Below are 18,033 nucleotides of genomic sequence, written 5' to 3'. Positions count from 1 at the left end.
ACCAAGAAAATCGTGAGTTCATTAAAAACCCATAGAATCGAAAATTCATAAAGAAGGAAAACAGTCTAGTATAAAACACAAAATCTTTGAACACTTCAACATAATGAACACTGATACAATGCAGCCTACATCAAAGTAGTAAGTACATTAGGCACTTGAGTAATCTGTTTAGTGTTTTAAGACCCTATAAACCTATCTCCCCCACAGTAAGGCCTCCACTCTTCTCAGAACAAACCCCTCCATGTCAGGAGCTTCGCACTGGCACATCATCAACATGTTCGCCCACACCACTGGCGTTACATAACCCCACCGTCAAGAAGAACAAGACAGGACGGTTGCCTACTTGAAAACCGACCAATAATAAACCAGTCCTGATACCGATCAGTGTTGCCAAAGGAAGCATTTGCTGTATTAAAACGCTGTATCTGAAGGTAATCAAAGCATCCCTACACGTAGGAGTATTCTCTGTGAGCCTCAAAGTATGGCACATAAACCTTTGCATGAAAAGTATCCGGCTTAGTCCCCACCATCAACGCTGTTGCCACCATTTTATCATAAATTATTTTTCTTCTGTACCCATGACGAGATGGTCTCGTCATGGAGCACAGTCGCGCTGTGCCCATGACGAGACCATCTCGTCATGACACCCACCCACGGGGGAAGCGCCAGGCACAGGAGGGGGAAAAGGCCTGGCAGCGAAAGGGTTGTCTGATGTGAAATTCTGAAGTGTGTATTTGTGGAACGACATCACCTAAAAACAGCCACCCCTATTTCTTTTAGGAAAGAGAAATTTGCTTGTGTTACAAATGTAAAAGAAAGGAAATAGTTTGTAGTTCTGTTACAGGTATGATCGTTGCTGTTCTTTGTTGTGTCGTTTCAATATATTGTGGGAATGGACTGAAGTAAGCTTGTACCAAACCTAATTGTCCTTGCCAACATCTGTTAGCCTGTGGCATGCAGCACTTCTTCAAGTAATGAAATGTGTCATACAAATAAGCATGTTTGGTCTACAATTATTTTGAATGATGTGTAAGTTGAATTTAGCATTCCCAACTCGACATACGAGGTGCTCACCTGCTGTGTACTGATAGCAGTCTATATTTTGCTTTCAAATAGCCGCTCTTTGTAATGGTGCATACCTTATTTATTACATAATAAAATATTTAAGTCGTGGTGGTTTGTGCAGAGCCCCCTTCTGGTCATATTGCCCCCTTTTTATGTTTAGGAACAGTTCTGCAACCCTTTGATCCCCAAAGAGGGTGGGTTGGGGATCAAAGAGTTGTTGTTCTCTCCTTTTGTTGTGAAAGTACCATTTACATGACTATTAAGTGCCACCAGCAATTCTTTGTTGCCAGTGTGCAAAACTCTTCAAGGGCAGCAGTATTGGCTCCAAAAGAAGTCTGCCTTTCACTGCCATTGTCCTACTAAGAATGTTTTATTGCAGAGTAAGAGTTATTCTGAATATACATTTGTCAAGTTTACAAGCAGTAACAGTAACACTAACCATCATTTTAATATGAATAAATGTTAGTACCTGAATTTTCCTCGACTCTGTGATAAAAAAACATGCAAATTGATAATTTCACAACTTAAATGAAGCGTAAGAAAGGGAAAATAAATGCAATGCATTCAGTTAATATACTTATTAGTCACTTGATGCAACTGGATTAATCGCAGCTACTTGGCAGTCGTAAACTTACCTCGCTGCTCTGGAAGGAAACCCCAGTAATCCTAAGGAGCCCATACGATTTATTAGGTGAAACTGTGCTAAAGTTGCTATAGTTGCTTTAGGGTGCCCCAGGATGCAGATTTTCTGCATAATTAAATATAAGCCCACCCTCACAAGTCTAAGCAGTTTACATTGGTTATGACCTACGTTTTTTCTTCCTGTTCCGCCTCTACCTTAATAGATAGGTGCTTTCATCCCTGGTTCAAAATATTCAAAATTATCTATCAGTATAATTTTTCCATCTTAGTGATGATGACTTCCTGGTTGGTCCCAAGATTCTAAAGATGTATTTTTTGTGAGCTTGCTGATGTGATGTTGGAGGTATTTATGTGTTCCATGTGCCATCAGTGACCTTTGGTTATGTATTGTTGCTTTTCTAATATTGCCTCCTGCAAGGAAGTATTGACTCTGTAGCACTTGTTCTGCAAGTATTTTAAGGTATTATTGCCACGCGCCTGGACAACGGCTAAGCATTTCCGGGTTGCTGCACCTTTTTCGATGCACATGCCGTAGTTCTTACTGCCACATGATTATGCATCTTCTCAGTTGGCTATTTCATCCTTTTCCTCAGCACCTGGTAAAGGTTTTTTTGCCCCTTGAAATGTAGTGAACTGCTAGCATTTCAAGGTATTGGAGAATACTATTTGGGTTTGGTGCGCGCCAACTTGTAGCCACCTGGCCCCTTGTGTGGATCTTGTAGTGATAATTTGCGCTGTAGGACTTGGTGAACTGCACTGTAGCACTTCATAACCTGCAATGCAGGAACTAGTGGCCAGCACTGTGTGCACAATTGATACGCACTATTTCAAGGATATATGTTTTGTGTTCCCCATGCAGCTTTGAAAAGCAGCCTTCCAGAGCTTTCGACAGTCCAGAAGAACAAGCTGAGACACTTGACGATTGTTAGCCTCGCCGCCCGCATGAAGGTATTGGACACAACGTTAAATACCTCCTGCACATAATCTATTCTGCTGCAAGTTTAAAGTAATATTCATGGGTTGTGTGTGTGTCATGTGCTTGCACTCAGTTTATTTTTTGCCCTCAGCACGGATTTAGAAAAGGGTATCTTACTTCAGATTTGTATCTTAACATTCCATTTACCCCCACATTGTTAAATTACTGCTAACAATTGTTAAATCCTCTTTTACCATGAACTGGTTAGGAGCTTTTTCTAGGAGATGATGTGTCCTTACAAATGATTTGTTGATTCTGCATCCAGGGGTGATGTCTTCTTCCCCATTGACCTATCTCTCTTTCTGAAAAGAGCGAGAGATGCTGATTCTTGTAACCGTACAGATCCAAGTTCTTTTAGGCAACAACTGTTAAAAGTGCACTGGTGTTCTGCTTTATTTACTGTTAAGGCCAGGTATTTGTCTTTTCTCTCTGGTGCGCCGCATCACTCAAATGTACGTATATAGTTTGAAGAGAGCAAGACATGAAGGATCCTTTTCAGACGAGTGGCACGAACCGCTGACTGATCGACTGTATGCTGTAAATAACCAACAGGATTTTCATACTCCAAATACGATTATGGATTGCCGCTTCACGAACCGAAGCTATGGCCTTGTGAACAAAGTGTTTGAAAAATGTCATACTCACTTGCTGGAGTGACACATATCGGCTGATGTGAAAATACTGATCAGAACTAATGACACAATTAAAACAACATTCAAACAAGAACTTATAAATGTAGTGTTTGCGGCTTAGTGTACACCACAATAGTGTACATACCCCTCTCTTCAAAATACTCAACAATTTGTATTTTATTCTCACTTGGGTGTTTACTGTGTGGCCCTTGTTTCTGGAAGTAATGTGTGTTTTTTACCTGGACTGAAAATAAGCATGCGGGATTATAGTAGGGGGCATTCCCTTAAACTTGTAACACCAGAAAGAGAGTCATACGTTTTTCTGTTGGGGTGGTATACCCATATTTACTGCAGGCTGAGATGTCGCTAGAGTGGCCCAAAATGCTAAATGCAGTTTTTGGCCGAGAATATTTGGGTCTACTTTGGTGGTAGGTAGAACGGCCCAGAAGTCACCTGAAGAGAATTAGATTTTGTATGAAAATGTGGGTGTTGAGCTCGTAACTGAATTGGTGTTGAGATGGAATGAGTACAGCCCCATGTAGGAGCATCTTGGGGTTAGCACCAAGACCATGTATCTCCTTGTATTGTCCTGTAGTACTTTTAGATTCTGAGCTCTGCCAGTGCCTTCTCAGGGTTTCAGTGCTTTTCACAAAGGTTTTCATTGAGAAAAGCTAATATTTGCATATAGCAAGTTTAGAATTAAAAATATCTCTACCGGTAATCTGTGGGTTTTTGTACCTGTGTTTTTTGGGAATTTGTATCAACATTAATGAGCCCATATTATTATGATATTTACAAAAATCCTTGGGCTCAAATGTTTGCTTTTTAACTGACAGCTGAATCTCGGTCACACAGGGGTCCATGTCTCACGCACTTCATTTTATTAGCCGGGTCCTGCACCCTCAGCCACATGTTGGCTTTCCTGAGCTAAGCCGGGCACTCCCACGTCCTGTGTAAATTAGCCTCTGCTGATACTGTGTGCACTCCTCCAGGCATTGGAGCATTTCACCAGGAACATTATTGCAACAAAGGCAATTTAAATTTGAGGTGATGTTTAGAGAACAGAGTCTTGTCTCTATGGGCTGGCTTATTCCTAGCTACAAAAACCAGGATGGAAGGCAACCAGTAAGCAGGGCATTACTCTGCAGCGTTCCATTGTTAAGGAAATGCATATTACACAAGAACACTTGTATTTACAGTTTTAAGCACAGAGTAATGAAGTGACGAGACCAGTATGTTCAAGTGCCAAAGCTGAGATTCTAATTCAACTCTCCGTGCTAGAGTCTGCAGTCTAGCACCAGCTCCTCATCACCTGCATTGCATGACCCAACCCACACATTGCACGCCCTCGGTCCTCCTCTTAACTCCTAGCTTTATTGCACCCTGTTAGACATATTCTGTGCTTGCTTTTTATTTTATTTATAGAGTTTTATATAGCGCGGACATGACCCAAAGGTATCAGAGCGCTTCACAGTTGCATGATTTAGATCTTTTAGAGAACAACGGGTACAGCAGTAAAATACGTATGGTTCCGGTACGTGTCTTTCGTATCCGTTTCCACGATAACAATTAGGATCAATTAGGTGTACAAGGTATAACAGTAGTATTATACAAAAAGTTCCGATGTGTGCCTTCATATCATTATTATCAACAATATTACAAAAGATCCATTAGTTGTATTAGTGTACAGTCTACAGTGTGTTCGCCGCTAACTGGTGAGTTTGCCCTTATATTCGTTATTGATCACGATGCAGATGGTGATCAATCATTGTTTAGGGTAGGAACTTGCTCATCAGGAATATCTTTGCCTCCCTTTTGAAAGTTGATGTGTTTGGGATTTTTCTAATGTTTGGAGGGAGGGAGTTCCAGATTCTGGGGGCCGCTCAGGAGAATGCTCTGTCATATGTTGTCTTCTTCTGAAAGATGGGAGGTTTCAACTACAGGTCTCTGGCATTCCGGGATGGTCTGCTTCCACCTGATAATTCCGTTTTCTGGGCTAGGTACATTGGTGTTTTCTGTAGTTGAGCGCTTTGTGGGTAATACATGCCAGTTTTAGTAGAATTCTGGCTTCGTATGGTAGCCAGTTTAACGCCTTCAAGTGTGTGGAGATGTGGTCATATTTTCTTGAGCCTGTAATGAGTCTTGCGACTGCATTGAGACAGGCTTTTAGTGGTGCTGTGGATATTTTCGATAGACCTGTTAATGTTGTGCAGCCATATTCAATCCTTGATATGACTAAGGACTGAACTGCCAGTTTAAGGTCCGACGTGGTTATAAATGGCTTCACTTTTCTAAGATAGTTCAGGTGAAAACTGGCACTTTTTGCCATTGATTTGATGTGGGCTTTCATGTCTAGGTTCTTATCCAGTGTGATTCCTAGTGACTTTTTCTTTGCAAAAACAATTTTTATTGCATTACTCAATCACAAATGACATACACAATGTAAATCAGGTCAGTGGCCGCCATCGGCAAATAGTACTATGTCCAAGTTCAATCCGGGCCACTTCCAACTACCAATGCACTGTCCCCAAACCTTCCCCAAAACGAACTCACCCCCCGTGATTCCTAGTGACTTGGTCGAGTCAACTAGGATGGGGGTGCAGTTTAGCGCTGTGATCAGTTTGGTCCACTCCTTCACGTCTGCAGAGCTTTTTGGAGGGGATATTAGTAGGAATTCCGTTTTTTGCGCATTTAATTTCAAGTTATTGCTAGTTAACCATTGTACTGACACTTTTAAGGCCTCATTCATTGTCTTGATTTCTTCAAGCGACGAGATCTTGATGTAGATCTGAGTATCATCTGCGTACATGTGATAGGAGATGTTTGCGTGCCGGAGAATTTCTGTAAGGGCTTCGACATACAGGTTGAATAGTGATGGAGATGATGTTGATCCTTGTGGAACTCCAGTCGAGTTAGGGCATGACGGGGATAGCACTTGGTTTACCCAGAATCTTTGTGTTCTGTTCTGCAGGAAGGATTTAAACCATTTCAGTACAGTTCCAGATAGACCCATCCTGTTTTCAAGCCGGCCTAGTAGTTTTTCATGATTTACCGTGTCAAATGCTGAAGACAGGTCCAGAAGAACTAGTAGACATGTTTCATTGTGATCAAGAGCCTGTAGGGTGTCATCCACTGTATGTACGATCGCTGTTTCCGTACTGTGGCCTGGTCTGAATCCTGATTGGCAGTCGTCCAATTGGTTGAAATTGGAGATGTGGTGGCTCATTTGCTTGCAAGCACTATTCTTACTTTCTGCCAGACTCTATTTGAAATCTATTGGTATTTTTTGATACAGCCACTAGCAATATTCTAAAAATTGCATAGAAATTATTCTGCGAAAATCCTCAGATAAGTGTATGCTGTTTCCTCTTGGACACTACAGAAAGACACTGAAAGAACATAAGACACCAGCATTTTTTTCCCTATGGTACAATCATGGAGATCATCCCAGTACTCAAGTTGCCTAACCCCCTTTACCCATCATATCTTCGGCCTTCCTATAGATTACTGTCCTGCTCCTTATCAAACACAATTTACTCAGCCCGGTTCAGTCTGCTTTTAAGGTGCTCCGCTAACTAAATTAAATATATTGCAGTTCGATAATATGAGAAAAGATACAGTAGGTTTGAACTGTCAAAATGAGCTTGTATAATGCACATGCTTGTGTTAGTGAGGACTACACCCCAGCTTTTGTAGCTGTGCACACATGTGTAACCGTGTTCAGTGCTAAGGGGCCGTGGCTCATGATGTCGTAACTAAAAGCTATGCTGATCTATGAAAAAATATATCCAATACTGCACTAATAGTTTCAAGCTGCTCTTTGAAACGGAGGCAAAATCTGTGAAGCATCAATGAATAATATTAATTTTTCTTAGACGTTATGAAAAAATAATTATAAAAGTACACTTTACTCCCCATGTCTTTTTTTGGATTGTTCGTGACTGTTCAGAGAACAGGCTTGTTAACATGCTTGTGTGTGCTAATAACTGGACCATTAATTACTGTGGAATTAATTGCCGTTTGATTCATTTCTGATTTCTGCAGTTTTAACTGGTTTTGTATTCTCAAATGAATTACACTGTGTTCATGTTAATCTCTAATTTGTTTTTTATAATGACGGTCTGCGGTGTACACCACTGCTTTTCTTTTTATTTAATTGCAGTGGGAATTGCCGTTAACCCCTTTTTACTCGCTTGTCGCTATTCTAATTTTCACTTGGCTTTTCTCTCTATTATGTCTCAGTTCTTTTCTTTTTACGAGTCCATTCCCAATTTTTTCCCTGTAATTTAGAATATCGTTTTGGACTGTTTTTATCCCACATGTTACCAACTTGAATATGTAGTTCTCCCTTTGTCTCGGTCCCTGCCTCTGACGCCAGGTTCTCATCTCGCTCACGTATGTTTACCCAACGCACACCTCTCTCAGTGGTTGTTCTGGTCCCAGTGCCTTTACCTCAGGCCTTCCTTTGCCTCATTTGACCCGGACAATGCACTTTTATCAGTTACATTAGATAAAAATTGCTAGGTGTCAGAATGACTTGGGTTTGGTGGCTTTCATGCTTATATCTGGTATTATGAAGGTGACTATTGCTCAGCACAACCTGCAACCCAGCAGAGCTATTAAAACAAATGAGTACCTAAATCGATGTTGGTAGTTTTGCTTGTCTCTGTCAAAAACTGCCATTATCCTCACTTAGGTGGCTATTAGGATGGCGGGACTCCAGTCCACCCGCCACCCTAGTGGTGCGTGACCGGACGCCAGTGAAGCGGCGGTCTCGCTGTGCCAATTAGGTCACATCCTGTATATTTAACATTGTGGCAGGCGGTGCTGTATTCAGCACCCGCCACAATGTTAAAAGGGCATGTTGTGCATTTGCATGCACAACGTGACAGGCACTGCGTGGTGCCTGCCACCTTGTGCATGAAATTTCGGGGGGTAGTGCAGCCACCCCCCCCCCCCCAACACCCTGGGGGCCCGCAACGGGCCCCCAAAGCCATTCTCCGTATGCCTTTCCATGGCGGAGTCTCTGCCATGGAAAGGCATGAGACCGCCATCATTGTAATATGGATGGCGGGCCTGGAAGGCACTGCCACCATATTGCAGGTCTTTTCCGCCCAGTAGGCAATCGGGCAGATTGTCTACCGGCGGAAAACTGGCCGTCGGTCTTTCCGTCCGCCTGGGTTCCCACCGCCATCGTAATATGGCGGGGGGAAATGTTAGGCAGGCGGACGGAAATGGCGGGCAGATCGCCACCGCCATACGGGCGGTGGCGATCCGCACGCCATCCTAATAGACCCCTTAATGTCTGCCATCCTTGCTTCTTCTCTAATATTTCTGCGCTCGTTCTCTCTTCATGGAAATTTGAAGAGAAATGATGTGGTTAATGTTCTAATTTTGGAAAAACAAACTGCTAATGTGCATGAACATACAGAATATTCATGGCGAACTTAACCATTAGCAGAGTCTGTGATCATTGTGATGCTCACTGTTTTTAAGTGTGTGTTTTTTTTCTTTTCTTTTAAATACCATTCTCCAGTCCAGACGTAAAGAAAACATCCCTTGACAACCAGTCAATTTTGCTCTATATATATATATATTCACTGAAAAAACCATAGGTTTCACACATGTTATGGTTAGCTGTACATTTCACTCGTAAAAAACCAATGAAATTCCACGTTATAGTTAGTGCAGGCAACTATAACTCACGCGACCGCAATCCTCTGCTGATGATGTCAGATATTACATCACTGATGACATATGTGTCTTTATGAAAAATAAATATTTGTAATATATGTATAGCTAAAGATACAGTATTAGCATCAACAGAGGATTGCGGTTGCGTGAGTTATAGTTGCCTGCACTAACTATAACGTGGAATTTCATTGGTTTTTTACGAGTGAAATGTACAGCTAACCATAACATGTGTGAAACCTATGGTTTTTTCAGTGAATTTGCAAGGCTTTTTAAATGCTAATTCCTAACTATAACGTGTGTGAAACCTATGGTTTTTTCAGTGAATTTGTACGGTTTTTTAAATGCTAAGTTATGTATTTATTTTTAATTTTTGCTCAGAGCGCCCACGTTGCGCATTTCGTACCTTGCACGCCTCACCATTTTTTTCAAAATATCAATTGTTTTTTTCTCCCTTGGGGGTGCTTAGATTTATATATTAAATGTGATTGTTAATTTTTTTTATTTTTTTTTAATTTTTTTTACCGTACGCGTACGGTAAGCTTACCGTACGCGCACCCCGCGATTTTTTTTTAAAATTATTAAATTTATTTTTCATACTTTTTGGTCCTTCGTGAACCCCCTGACGAACGCTAGGGGGTCTGCAACTCTCTTCGTTGCCCCCTTTTCATGTTATTAACCTTTTTTTTTCAGTGCGACAGACAGAAAATGGCGGTCGATACTTCCTGGTTTCGACCGATTCGAATGTTTACTTTGATCTAACAACCAATCAGAATCGCGCTTGCGCACGGCACCGTACGCGTACGGTAAGCTTACCGTAAGCGCACGGTAAGCGCACGGAGCGCGCTTACAGATATATATATTGATTTAAATGCTATTTTCTCAGGAACTACTGAACAGATTTACACCAGACCTACAAAAGGCACTTCCTTGACCTGCGGACTACCTCTCTGCCAAATTACAAGTAATTCTGTTCAGCCGTTCGGGCTGTAGCTGTGTCTAAAGGTCCTATGGAAAAATGCATGGGGAAAACGCGTTTTGGGACCCCCCTTTTTTCTCAGCCCCCGCTTGACGAATCACCCCGAGACTTTCAGGGTAGGAGCGGAGCGTAGCGCCCCATTAGTTTTGAAAATTTTGCGAGGATTCGTCAACCGGCGCCAAAGTTATTCAAAATAGAATTTTGAGATTTCCTATGGAAACATGGTCCTAACTATAACTATCTACTGGCGACCGCCAGTAGATAATATATATATATATATATATATATATATATATATATATATATATATTCAAAGTAACAATCACTTTCTCTGGAAAGCACCCTTTTTAAGAAATTGGGTTATTAGATGAGGGGCGTACGTACCCACCTCAAGTAATAATCAGTAATGACTAAACAACCTGAGCTCAACCCCCTGGTTGCTCTAGCTCAGAGCAGATTGGCTTAACATAGAGGCAATTTGTAAAGTATGTATGCAGTACTAAACCAGTAATAAAGTTAAGAGGCAACACAATAAAAATCCCCATATGAATTAGAAAAATAGAATAAACATTAATATACCCAACGCTAAAATGACAAAACTCCAAAAGGGGAACCAGAGATATGATTGTTTTAAATTTTTAAGTAGAAATGGAGCCAAGACACCCAAAGTGGCAATAATAGTTATGGTAGAACAGGACCTTGATGTAGTGCGGGTAAGATACACTAAACCGGCAATACATTTCTAAAGTCACCTAGGGCCTCGGAGGAGCCACTTAAAAACGTACAGGGTGGCAGGCAGAGGCCAAACAGCTAGATCCAGTCCACGTCCAGTTGCCACTGGGCGCAGCTGATGGAAAAGGCCTCTTGTGGCTTGTTGTGCCCATGTAGCTTGAACAGGGGGTTCAGTGTTATGACCCTGAGAGTGCGCTTGTTTGTCCTGGGTACAAAAGAGGGAGCAGGTTTAGTCCTCCCGTGCTCTTCTCAGGTTGCAGACAACCGGTTCAATCTGCTTCTCATCTTCCTTGGGTCCAGACGTGGGTGCCTGGAGGTGTCACATTTATGTTTGCCACAAGCTAGCGGGTGGGAAGGACCCCAGGGGATACTCAAACCAATTGAGTAATGGTTTCCGGAGCGTACCCTACCCACTTAGGGCATTTTCAAGGTGGCCAAGTTCTTCGGCTGCACAAAACTTGGGCTCCAAGGGCTGGGGTTGTGTGGGGGAGTGGACTATGGTAATTCCGCTGTCCTCCCACGTCTAACACTAAAATCCAGTTTTTGGCTGTCCGAGTACCCCCAAAAAACTCAGACACGGACGTCTGGTAAAATCAAAGCTGAGCTTTCAGCAATTAGACAGTGGTTACACACTAAGTGTTTTGTCATTCACTTTCTCTTCTTTGAAGTGCACCCCAAATGTCATATGTAAACGTAGCAGACTTGCCAAACAGGAAGAGAGGCCCACTGTGATTGGAACTGGACAGGATGAGAATACAATAGAAGGGCCCTCTCCTTAGCGTCAGCTAACATTTGCCTGTAACATGGGAGGCCCCTTTGAAGTGTGCCCCAAGTGTCATGAAAAACTGCAGCAGACCTGTCAAGCAGGATGTGACATTTAAGCAGGACTTAACACTTAAATGTCAAAAAAGGATCCTACCAGCCTCCCATTCATATTCTATTAGGTTTAGATGCATAATCTCTGCCCATTCGGTCAGCCGTTTCTTTGCTCCTGTTAGCAGTTCACTCCTCACCTTAGGGAAGCCATCAAGCTACTAGGTGACTGATGAATACTTACAGATGACCTCCAGAGGTGTTAGGCAGGCTAAAGGTAAATTTTCTAAAGTACCTTTTCTGTAGTAGTTACTCACAATTCTACTTTACCATTAATTTGGATTTTGTTTAACTAGTAAAAAGAGTACTTGAACTATTTCGCTACCTGGGTCCTAGGCGGAGATAGCATTTATTAAACTTAATGTACCCCAGTGCTTTCCTATGGAACAGTCAACCAGGCTACTGTGAAAATAGCTTTGAGGTGCTAGTCACTGTAAAGACATGTTTAACATTAACCTATACATTTCCTATTTTTAAGTGTTGTGCACCCTTCCTTGAGGTTTACATAGGGTGGCATAGATATGTTTAAAAGGATGATTTTAGAACTGTCAAAGGTGTTATTTTGACGGGTCGAATTTGCAGTTTAAATCTTCATAGTCAGGTTGCTAGTAGCAAGCCTGAAGTCATGTTTGAATTGTCACAGCAGTGGGTCGCACCATGAGTGCTGCAGTCAACTGGTGTCATTTTAACTTGAAGCCCTGGGTACCCTCTGAGTACCATATACTAAGGACTTACAGATAAGATAAATATGACAGTCGGGTATGCCAAAATTGTCTTGTTGTAAGGAGGAGCACAAGCAGGTTCCGCAAAAAGGCCAAAAGAAATTCGGGATGAAGTTATAGAAAGGGCAAATTTCCAACACCCTTGTTTCTGGTTTGAGTATTCATTACAGAGTTATTGAAAGACACAATATTCCCACAAAGAACAGTCCTTTCTTGACAACTCTTGACTGGAGAGCAGATGAGTGTAAGCCTGAAGACACTGCGAAAATACATTCAAATTGGGGCCACCACGAAATGCTGATTGCTGTAGATACCAGCCTCTCCCGTAGGCAGATGGGATTACCTTACAGCACTGAAGCACACCTCTCATCCCTGAAATTTCCAGAGGTGGTTCTTTACTTCAGATTACGGTAATAAACTCTGACAATTCTTCAGATAGAATCTCAGCCTCAATAAAAGATTCCTTCCTGTTCCTCTTATGCACAGATTGGTTGAAAGAATTGTTGCTCAAATATGAATTTACCTTGAAAAAACAAAAGACAAGAGGCATTTGGCGAAACAGGAATAGTTGGTGTATTTAAACACTTCGTCTGGGAGTGCAGCTTACAGAAACAGGTCTGAAGACTGTCTCAAGTATTGTCCATCTGAGTGATTTTTTTAAAAATACAGATTTGGGTGCCATAAAAGTACGTCTGGTGATCCTTGTTTGGTACAAGAATGCAGGCCTTGTCTTTGGAGTTGTAAATAAAAGGCCAGGGGTTGCAAATGTAGGTGGGCCTCGACAGTGCGTGGACACTGTGGGCCAGCGGGTAAGGTGTCCATGAGGGGCGCATGATCACTGCGTGTACTGTGTGCTGTGTCCTGATTGGCTGCATGTTCCTAACTCCATGTGGCATCTAATTTCATGTTGTTTTGGGATTGCATGCGCACCCCTCTGCCCATTTGAGTATTATTGGGGCCAATTTGTCTGGAGCATTGTGGTGTCGCTGTGCTTATTTGGGGATGGACCGAAGTTCCTCTAGGCGTATTTGTCTCCCGGCTACGTGCCACTCCATCTGTGGCCTGTCAATCAGTTTCTGCGTGCCTAGGTTGCACAGCCTGCCCAATCACATATTTTTGAGTCTGGGTTGATGGAGAGTTCATGACGGGTGAATTAGATAATAGTGATGGGATTCCGTTCTTGTATGCCAGTGTACCATAATGAGCATTAGCATTGCTTTTATCAATATCAACAGAATTGTATAACAGGCAATCATTCTAACCGCTTCGCTGTTGCCAGAATTCCCCCGCTGTGCGGGAAAATTCTCCACGCCTGCGCGGTTCGGACGGCCCCCGGCCGTCCTCCGCACACACCCACCGTGATGTCAGACGGCCAGGGGCCGTCCGACGCATGGAAGAGGCTAATAGCCCTGCTTGGACCATTTATCTGTAGTTCAGATTACATTAATGATGTTTAAGGTTCTTCCATTCACCATTTTTTGGGAGGATATTTAGGAGGACAAAGTCATCAGTCTGTCTTATTTTTAAACATGGTGTTTAGCAGGGGCCATGATAAGGTTATGTGCTGTGCAATCACCTGAGTTTTTTTTGTCTTCGAAGAAAGAGTTTATTTGCAAGGAAAATATCCAGTTATCCTTCCTCAGACCTTTGAGTCTAGCCGTTGAGTGTGAATTGCTACTTGGTGATAGGCAGGTGACCTGGATGCTAGAATGCAGTGTTTCCTGTTAGGAGAAGACCACTGCATTTATGAAGTTTGTTTCCACAAGATGCATCTCGGTTCGGGGCATTTGTTAGCAATGCTGTCTGTTCTTGGGAAACCCAATTGCTCTAGTTTTTTATTTGTTCCCTTCTGTACTATGTGGTGTCTGGGGATACCTGGGCTGACATCTTATTTCAGCTGCCCATTAATTTCCTCCAGCGAATTTAAGACATAAGTTGAGGTCTTTCATTTAGTTATTGGAACATTATGGTGATATTTTTGAGTCCTTTTAATTTATTATATTGTGGCGCTTATGAAAGTTTACCTTTGGCAATTTTGTATGATCATTTTTTAAGTCACATGCACGGCAAAAGAATTGATTCAGCCACTAGACTTGTGATTTATTAAGCTAAAAATGGCTTTAATTCAGTTGTCTCCCGCTTAGAATTGCCTTGCTTCAATATAAGTCAATGAGCAAAATACATTCTCCCGACTTTTATTTTCTTTTCTTCTCAAAATCTTCCACGCTTCTGCTCTAAAATGTTTGCATGTTTGAGGTTGCCAGAAAGTTATACTAATCTGTACAAGCAGGCCTAAAAAATGTCATAAAACGTCACTAGACCTAGAAAATGTTACTAGACCTGCAGGTCGAGTAACTTGAATAATGTACTTGACCTAGCTGTAATGTAAACTGGTCTCAAATTGTGTGATCGTTCACAAATATTTTATTTTACATAGTTGTCTTTTTCTTCAGTCTCACATATGAATGCACCTTCAAACATGCGAGTTCAGCATTTCTGCTGTACAAAACAAGACTCCTTTGTTTTATTACATAGACTAAACATTTGCCCCATTTGTAATAAGAATCTAGCCCACATATAGGGTACTCATGATCCCTGACTTGGCTCTCAGTTTACTAATAACATTGCCATCATGGCCCAGGGGCAGGAGTGTTTCTCAGTTCATGTTTAAACACCCACTTTTAGTAAATGTATTGCTAGAGCATGATGTGGTAGCGCGCTGTCATTCACATAAAGTACATTTCCAAGAAGTGGCCAAAGACCTAGCCACTACCTTGCAGCTTTACTGATAAACCTAAATAGTGTATTAACAATAATCTGTGACATTTGGGATTTAGAAAACATACCTAGCATTTGCACATCACCAGGTAAACTGTTCTGATTTGTTTTTCATCCTATTGAAAAATAAATTTCACACAGAAGTACAAAAAATGGGCTTTTACAACTACTGAAAACTATTTTGAAATGTTTGTACAGTTTAATTATTAGCTATTTAAATGTGTTAGGAAAAATCTGACACCCTACAGCCTTTCATTTCACACTTTGTACAGCAGGTCAGACAGTTCACTTTACAGAATCCTGGAACTCTGCAGTCAGAGAAGAAAGAAATTGTAAACTGGCTTTTGATCTGTCTCTGAGCACAGAGCACATGTGACAAGATAAAAACAAAAGTTAAAGGCATCTTTATTGCTCCTACACTTCCTGCCTGAGCAGAACACCCGTTCTTTGCCAACTCACCAGGATCGGCAAGTAGGTCCTAAATATATCTGAACCTGAGAAAACCTGACTCACCATAGCGAGTGGGCGGGTAGATTTTTCGAGGCCTGGCATGGCTGGGTCCGATTCTATAATTCGACAAGACCTTTTGAGTGGAATTGCACTTCAAATAACAGTCTTGATTCAATGGTTATACAGTGAAACAACGATCCTTTTATTGCTGCACTGCATATTGCATATTGTTTTCAGCAGCAAAAGTAGGATAATGTCTTCTGTCCTGATTTCAAATAGTTTGGTAAACAGTAATTCCTTGGTAAAGATTGTATTTTTTAGAAACAGTATGTTAATTTTCCTGGCTGTATTGTCTTTTGCACTGTAAAACTCGAAAATATGTTTTAGTGGTTATTTTTGGATGAAAATCACACATTTGTATAAACCGGCATGGAAAGCAAGGGGGGGTGATAGTCCCCTTCTATGATTTATTATTGCTGCCTTACAATGATAATTAGGTCTCCTTCTGTTTTTTTGTTTCAGTGCATCCCGTATGCTGTGCTGCTGAAAGACTTGGATATGCAAAACCTGCGAGAGCTGGAGGATTTGATCATTGAAGCAGTGTACACGGACATCATTCAGGGGAAGCTGGATCAGTGTAAGCAGCTGCTGGAGGTGGACTTCTGCATCGGCAGAGACATCCCAAAGAAAGACATCAGCAGCATTGTAAAAACGCTGCAAGAATGGTGAGGGCAACGACGCTGAACTATCCACCGGTATTTCTAAAGACTTGTTTTGCTCCCACAATATTGTTCTCCCTGCAATGCAACCCTGTCTCAAAATGTTTTAACTTATTTTTTTTATTTTTTATTTAAACATTTTTTATTTGCATTCATCTTTCTCACAACATCCTCATATTTTGACATACATTACATAGACAATGTCTGCCCGCTGCTCAAAATGCTTTAAAGAAGGAATTGAAGAACACACCCTTTAGTACGCCACTGTGCTAAGCTATGTTGCTCGTATGAGACTGTGGGTGCGATCGTTCTCGGTGTGACTTGTTGGCTACAAAACCGAGGAATTATCAACCGTTTTTAATACTAAGGGTAGATCAGTTTGTAAAGTATTATTTACAATCCAATTGATAAAGGGGTATTTTCTGTCCTAAAGCTAAGCAGGTAAACAAGGAGGCTGATTTTACCATGGTCAAATATGTGCAGATCTCTGAAGGTAGAATAGGCAGTGTTGCCGGGACTGCTTAAAGAACAAACGTTTGAGGTAGGGGTGCGGTAGAGCACAATATTGCACTTCATTCTACTTATTTTATTTTGCAACTATCGTGCTCCTCCATCGCAAGGTACGAGGATACTTCACAATAGAACAATGAGAAAAAATAAATCACAATAAGCTAAACTATATAGGTAGAAAATGGAGGGAGATAAAAAATAACCTGGTTTTAAAAATGGTAAAGTTATTTCAGTCATCCAGTTGTCCATCGTCTGGGTGCATGTGAAATAGATATGTTTTTACGTTTTCCTGCATCTCTAATGGGTGGCAGCAGTTAATAGATCAGTAGGAAGGGAGCTCCAGACAGACAGTACCAGAGAAGGTTTGGTGCAACGTTTAATTTGAGTTTAGGAGTTTCAAGGAGTAGTGTGGTTCCGCCTCTCAAACCTCTTTAAATGTATGGGATATTAGCTAGATAGGTTGATCAGTATTAGTTGCTTTGAAAGTGAGGCGACCTGCCTGAGACTTTATTCTGTCCTGAGTGACGAGCCTGTTAAGTTACTTGAAGGCGGTTTTGATGTGAACTAATTCCCTTTTAGAGAGTGAGGAGATGGACAGTAGAGGGCTTTGCTGGTCAGTGGTGATTTCTGAACGTCAGCCAGTACTGCATTTCCGCAGTCTAGATGGCAGAAGACGAGTACATATGCTGAAGTTTTCCTGGGGTTTGAGAGGAATCTTTTAAACTTCGTGAGATGGGGTAGCTGGAGATTGGATATTTGGTTTATATGAGGGACCAAAAACCGACTGGAAGGGTGATTGCGACGATTTCACAGACAAAGCCACTGTTGGGCCAAATCCATTCCTTTTGAGCTCATAAATCAAGTTTAGGTCAAATTTGTTTGTGTACAAATTCTGTTTGGATGGATTGAGCTGCGGACAACTGTCAGATATTATAGTGATTGCATTTTGAGATGAAGAGATGAATAGAAGTATGATCAGTTATGCGGCGGCGGCGGTCTAGAGAACGTAGATTCTCGAAGATCATTGTGTTGGGAGAATCTGGATTTTAATGAAGACGGGGGGTAGCATTGTGCATAGTTCTGTTATTGCTTACTGCATGTAGCTATTAAAAGAAACCAATTGCAAAACTCAAAATTGCAGAACCAGGACACCACAGTCCTTAAAAGACACAGCTGCCATCTTCCTCTTTACATCAGCTCCGCGATATTCGACAGCTGTCCTGATAATGAAAATAAAAAAAAGTAACACAAAAGAATGTCCTTT

The 18,033-nt window shown here is 41.6% G+C and overlaps 1 protein-coding gene across 2 annotated transcripts in view; it reads left to right on the top strand.

The window, feature by feature from the left end:
- COPS7B (COP9 signalosome subunit 7B) overlaps window positions 1–18,033 on the top strand; it is an 87,352-nt gene that overhangs the window by 52,306 nt on the left and 17,013 nt on the right. For both annotated transcript variants that reach the window (XM_085635698.1, XM_085635699.1), the window contains exons 4-5: window positions 2,567–2,655; window positions 16,063–16,265. In XM_085635698.1, the coding sequence (XP_085491824.1) occupies window positions 2,567–2,655; window positions 16,063–16,265 (292 nt within the window). The remainder of the gene's footprint in view (window positions 1–2,566; window positions 2,656–16,062; window positions 16,266–18,033) is intronic.

The sequence above is a fragment of the Triturus cristatus genome, chromosome 11 (genome assembly GCF_964204655.1).
Source record: "Triturus cristatus chromosome 11, aTriCri1.1, whole genome shotgun sequence".
In the NCBI taxonomy this organism is placed as follows: domain Eukaryota; kingdom Metazoa; phylum Chordata; class Amphibia; order Caudata; family Salamandridae; genus Triturus; species Triturus cristatus.
Note: the sequence above shows the minus strand (reverse complement) of the source record. Positions and strands in the feature narration are given on the sequence as shown.